The following is a 5,687-nucleotide window of genomic DNA, read 5'->3' on the forward strand; positions in this document are numbered from 1 at the left end:
CGTCTACGCGTCCACTGATACGGACAACGTCGAACCGCGCGAGATCGGAAGCTAATGGCAACTTGGACCAGCGTTGTTCGTTTTTTATGGGACTCTTGCTCGCTGTACTCGTGCACGATCGATGCATGAATGGGAGAGTCGAATCACACGCGCACGCATACGGTTACGCGGAGACACGACACGACGACGTCTCTGGCGGCAGCATCACAGCTCGAGCGTATTAAGCGGCGTGCAGTCGAAAGATCACAAGACGCTCGTTAAAATCATTGGCACAAGGATTTCCGGTGCACGACGAGCACCGTTTATACCGGCTCGGTAGCGCGATGTTGTTCGTGGCAAGGTGAATCCTTAACATCCTCGAGGACCGAATCTCGCGGATACAACGCGACGAGTTTGACAGATTCGCGGGGTCGATGCCGCGCACGTTAATCGCGAGAGAACGAACGTGCGAAGAAACGAACGCCTACGAGAACTCACCGACACCGTATTTGGTCGTTTTCGTGGTCGTCCACATCTCGAGCGGCTCGACGACGGCGCTACATGCCTTGCCAAACAGCCACGAACCACTCTCTCGGTATCACGAAAAATTCGAAAACACAAACATTGGGTGTGTGTTGCCGCACAAGTGCCACCCTTACGGCTCTCTTTCTCTGCGCGCCGAGCAACGTTGCCGTTGGCTGCGACGAGCCGCGGTCGACTGCCGGCAACGCCGCCGCTGCTGCGCCGGTCACGTGCTCGTCAGGACCGTGCATAGTTCGCGACCAGATCCGATTTGCTTTCACGAGTTTAGCGAATACGTCCTTTCGAAATATTTACACTTTACACTTTTCTCGCGATGATCAAAAATTCTCAAACTTCTTCCTCTTTAGGGGCAAAAAAGGAACGACACTCCGAAGCAAAATCCTACCGGAATTCGTATTCCTCGAGAACGAACGATATAGCTACGAACCTATCTTATCGTTTCTACGGCGTACTAAAATTTAAATCCATTCCGAGAAAAAATCTTTACGAAATCGGACAATGGGCTATCGATATCGCAACTTTCCGAAAACTTATGTTTCTACGTTGCGAATTACGCGTACGCTTTAGAGGTTTCAATGTCGTACTTTCGAACACTTTTCTAGCGGAACATTCATTTATTTATAATAAATACAATAATCGCAAAACAAAGGTATAGCTAATACAAAAGGAGTGATACTTTCATAAATTGCCTTATAGTTTTATTTACAACTCTTCTTCCTTATCTTCTTAAACGATGATGAAACCTATGCGCTGAATGTGTAGCGCAAAGTGTGACGTTGAGACGCAGACTAGATCGAAGCTACGACGAGTCAAAGTACGCGATATTACTTGAATTCCTGACCAAGGTATTTAAAAGTTGATGGGCTTTCCGAAATACGCAGCGAGATTGGCTTCCTTGAAAGCCTCGGCGCACGTCTTAAAATGAGAATAAAATCGTGTATCGTTTCTATCGCACGTTCGAGCGAATTTCGTTCGAGTACTTACCGGATGCGCGTGACACGTTCTCGCAACGTCTTCTGCACTTGCTCCGTATTCCATAGCGAGAACAGCCGCGTTGATTAGCTCACCGGCGACCGAACCGATCATGTGAACGCCTAATATTTTATCTGTATTCTTGTCGGCTAAAACTTTCACAAACCCATCCGTGTCCAAATTCGTCTTTGCTCGGGAGTTCGCCAAATGCGGGAATTTACCAATTTTGTAGTCGATACCTTCCTTTTTCAAATCTTCTTCCGTTTTGCCTACCCAACCAACCTCGGGGTGTGTATATATTACACTGGGTACGCAATTGTAATCGATATGAACGGCACCTGACGGAGAATAATGCGATCGATATCATATTTTCAAGGTTACCGATTAAACATTTTAAGATCCATCGATTACCTCCAGCAATACCCTCGACCGTAATGACACCCTCGTCCTCTGCCTTGTGAGCCAACATTGGTCCATGAATACAGTCTCCGATTGCAAATATCCTAAATGAAAACAACTCGATCTTTGGTATTGCAGTAACTACTATCAAATTTGAAAAGTAACTTCAACTTACGAAGGTACTACTGTTTGAAATCTATTATTTACAGGGATCCTGCCCTTTTCGTCTCTTTCGATTCCCATATCTTCTAGACCTAAATTATTCGTATACGGCCTCCTGCCGATGCAAACTAAAAGAACATCGCACGCCAGGTTCTCCTTTTTACTAGGATCTTTTGCATTTTCAACGGAAACTACGATTTCGCTGCCTGTTTTTTTCGCAGTAGTGACTTTAGTTCCTAATTTGAAATCTAAACCCTGTTTAGCTAGAATTTTTTGTAACGTTTGACTAACTTCGCCGTCGATACCCATTCCACCGATGCTCGACATAAATTCAACGGCAGTTACTTTGGCCCCCAACCTGAAATGAAAATCAAGTATAAGAATTAAAAATGTTACGACGATGCTCGAATATCGATAAAAGGGGCACCTTTGCCAAACCGAGCCTAATTCCAGCCCGATAACTCCAGCGCCGATTACTATAAGTCTCTTAGGTACCTGACCTAACGATAAAGCACCGGTAGAAGAAACGACCTGTTTCTCGTCGATTTCTATACCAGGGAATGGCATGACTTCACTGCCGGTTGCGATTACAATATTTTTAGTATTAATTGTACTCGACACCGACCCATCGGGTTTAAGGGCATTTACTTGATTCGGACCGACAATTTTTCCATGGCCCTTGACCCATTCGACTTTGTTCTTCTTAAAAAGGCCAGCGATACCACCCGTTAAAGCTTTTACTACGTTGCGCTTTTGTTCCATTAGCTTATCGAGATTAAGTTGAACATTTTGAACTGAAATAAGAAAGAAAAATCGACCGTTTTCCTTCTATAACGATAAAATGTGACGATAAAATGTAAGGTGGAAAATATACCTATGGTACCACGATTTTGTAGCTCTCCGCTATGCGCTACGTGATAAAAATGTGAATTGTTTAAGAGAGATTTCGACGGAATGCATCCAACGTTGAGACAAGTACCACCCAATGTTTCGTCCTTTTCCACGCAAACGGTTTTCATTCCTAACTGGGCAGCCTTGATGGAGGCGACGTAACCACCAGGGCCTCCACCTATTACTACGACATCTGCTTCTAACGTACTGGAGTACCTACATTGCTGCGTAGCTGTCAAGCTTGGTATAACGCGTTTAACGCAAATTGGCTGAAAAGAATAGAAATAAAAATATTTTGTTCCTCTGAAAAGAATCGATTCTTCCATTATCCGTATACTAGTTCTATATACCTAAGGAACAAAATCAAGGTGACATAACCAACGAATTAAGAGAACTGTGTTTTTACGTGTAACGATGAATTTAAGAACCAGTTTTACCGTTTGAAAATTTTGCCGAACATTTCACTGAAACGAAAAAACAACGACAAAAATAATCAACCAAGTGATTCGCGATAATATCTGGCAAAAGCATTTGTCCTTCAGAATGTTACGAAATAGACTCCAAAATGAATGGTACGATACGTGACCGTGATATATCTGTAGTCATTTATTACTGAGTATTTTTTCGGAAAAACTTACTCTGACATTGGTAGTCACCAAGTTCCACAAATTAGCTTGCATTATATCTTTCTTGCAGTATACTTTACTTTCTGATAGAAAAGGGGTCAAAAAGAGAACAATCTAACAGCAGTGTTAATGCAAGTACTACCGGTTATTTCAATATCGTCTAACTCGTCCGAGTCTCGATCATACGTATATCGTTTGCTACGTACTTCGAGGAGCTTACTGTTCGATGGCGCTAGTATTACACCGTTATGCAACCCAAAATCAAGAAGGTATCGATAGGACGAACCCAGACGAACGTTCGTGAACAGATGAGATCTCGTTTCATCTTACGGGAATGGCGTCGCACGATCTGAAGTACCGACTTTGTAAAGTATCAGTGGTTTCGAAGCGACCTCTTCGTTTAAGAACATTAATTGTAGGAAGTATATTGAACCGAATCACCAAAGTCGGTAATGTTGGTAAATTTAGAAAACTCGTTACAACGTGTACACTTGTTTGTGATTTTATCGAAGTTATCGATCTCGAAAAATCTCGTAACAAGTTCCATTAATTTTCACAGCTTGACGCGACAACAAATAAAATTTGGAACATATTAGCAACACGAAACTAAATTAAAGTTTAAAGTTACAGCAGAGCAAGTTCGTCTATACCACCGATATTTTACAAGGTTGGTACTTCAGATTGCGATACGGTAACTCTCGTAAGACGAAACCTCTATTCTATATTTCATCTGTGCCTATACCTCGTTTGCGACACAACATTCAAAAATCACCGAAGTAAACAAGTAGAATTAGTTTTTATTGCGCTGCGTTAAATTTTTATTGAGAAAAACAAGTATAAAGTATCGAACAAAAAATGCTAAGAAAATGAATTTGATATTACAAAGGGTGTTTCACGGAATTATTTGTGTTGGAAAAAAATTATGCGTAGATGCGTAGAACGATTTTTAAATAATTTCAATAATATCGCTCCACTCGATTCCATGAAATACCGTACCTACATATGTTGCAGAATGATATCTATAAACGAATCATTTTTTTCATTTGTATACTATCAAATTGTACGCATTTAATATCTATTTCGTGACAAGTGGATTATAACAGAACGAACGTATTGATTTAAAAATCAAATAGAAAATAACTCGCTGAATTCTTATTATTGTTATTTCAAAAAATTCATATTTGTAATTTTATCAGTACGTGCGTAAAATTTGTACGATATGAAAAAACGTTTCTCTTCCGATGTTATTGACGGACGTTTACGTTTCATTAAATACGATTACGATGCATTTCAGTTTATGTTGTGCAATCACTGGTTCGAAATGTCTATTTCTTTAGGAATAAATAGCTAAAAGTCACGTTGCAATATTCACTGACAAAGTATGTACATATGTACCTATACTGACCGCAAAAAAACTTGACCATATTATCTTAAATCTACTACAGTCATTGCCAATAAACATGTACACCCAACCGCCTCCTACCAATCAGAAATCGAACTTACATATGCGTTTTAACAGTACGATCAAGTATCTTTGAAACTACGTAGGACTCGGGACAAACGAATAAACCAAAAAATGTCCAGCTCTAACGAGATCCTAAACTACGCGTTACAATGTGCATATATTTAGGTACAAGAATACACGATCTGGTATTGCATATTTAGGTATATTTGTAACAACCTTACAAATTATGTAATCGGTCTAATTGGATTAAATCGAGGTATCGTAGACCCATAGAAATTTACCGTTTAATTTGAATGTCCGAAGCGTATTTGTGCGTTTATCTAGGAAGTAGTCAAAATTCAACGGAAGCTGTCGCTCTTGTATTTAATTTCGGTCAAATAAGACAAAAAGTTTGTGCCATCTCGCGGACGTACGAAAGAATATCTCTTCGTACCGTAGCTTGCGATCAATCGACGCACGAGCGTTTTAACTGTGGTCGATACGAGGAACTTCTGCACAAAATTGAATTTAGCTAATCTAATGACCAGTAACGATTTTATTTCTCGCCGAAAAGGATAACGATCGAGAGAAGCGGAAACGCTAAAACGAGTTGGACGATGGTAAGCGGAACAGAGACCAAAGACAGACTAGGGATCGAGGGAAAAGGGCAA

At 40.8% G+C, this 5,687-nt stretch overlaps 2 protein-coding genes across 4 annotated transcripts in view; both read right to left on the minus strand.

Annotated features, from left to right (window-relative positions):
- The window catches only part of Spg (dedicator of cytokinesis spg), a 33,637-nt gene extending 32,984 nt beyond the window's left edge, over positions 1-653 (minus strand). For both annotated transcript variants that reach the window (XM_076307727.1, XM_076307726.1), the window contains exon 1: positions 478-653. In XM_076307727.1, the coding sequence (XP_076163842.1) occupies positions 478-514 (37 nt within the window). In that variant the 5' untranslated portion in view covers positions 515-653. The remainder of the gene's footprint in view (positions 1-477) is intronic.
- A 463-nt stretch (positions 654-1,116) lies between these two features.
- Positions 1,117-3,851, minus strand: LOC143144870 (dihydrolipoyl dehydrogenase, mitochondrial). 2 transcript variants are annotated; one of them, XM_076307729.1, is made up of 8 exons: positions 3,585-3,850; positions 3,297-3,410; positions 2,930-3,215; positions 2,483-2,849; positions 2,069-2,413; positions 1,906-1,997; positions 1,507-1,832; positions 1,117-1,437 (listed from the first exon to the last, which is right to left on the minus strand). In XM_076307729.1, the coding sequence occupies exons 3-8, from the start codon at positions 3,072-3,074 to the stop codon at positions 1,372-1,374; spliced, it is 1,341 nt and encodes a 446-aa protein (XP_076163844.1). In that variant the 5' UTR covers positions 3,075-3,215; positions 3,297-3,410; positions 3,585-3,850; the 3' UTR covers positions 1,117-1,371. The 2 variants fall into 2 exon arrangements, with proteins under 2 accessions (XP_076163844.1, XP_076163843.1); XM_076307728.1 differs by lacking the exon at positions 3,297-3,410 and having other exon boundaries at positions 3,585-3,851.
- Between the last annotated feature and the right edge of the window lie 1,836 nt (positions 3,852-5,687).

The sequence above is a fragment of the Ptiloglossa arizonensis genome, chromosome 3 (assembly GCF_051014685.1).
Source record: "Ptiloglossa arizonensis isolate GNS036 chromosome 3, iyPtiAriz1_principal, whole genome shotgun sequence".
NCBI classification, from domain to species: Eukaryota; Metazoa; Arthropoda; class Insecta; order Hymenoptera; family Colletidae; genus Ptiloglossa; species Ptiloglossa arizonensis.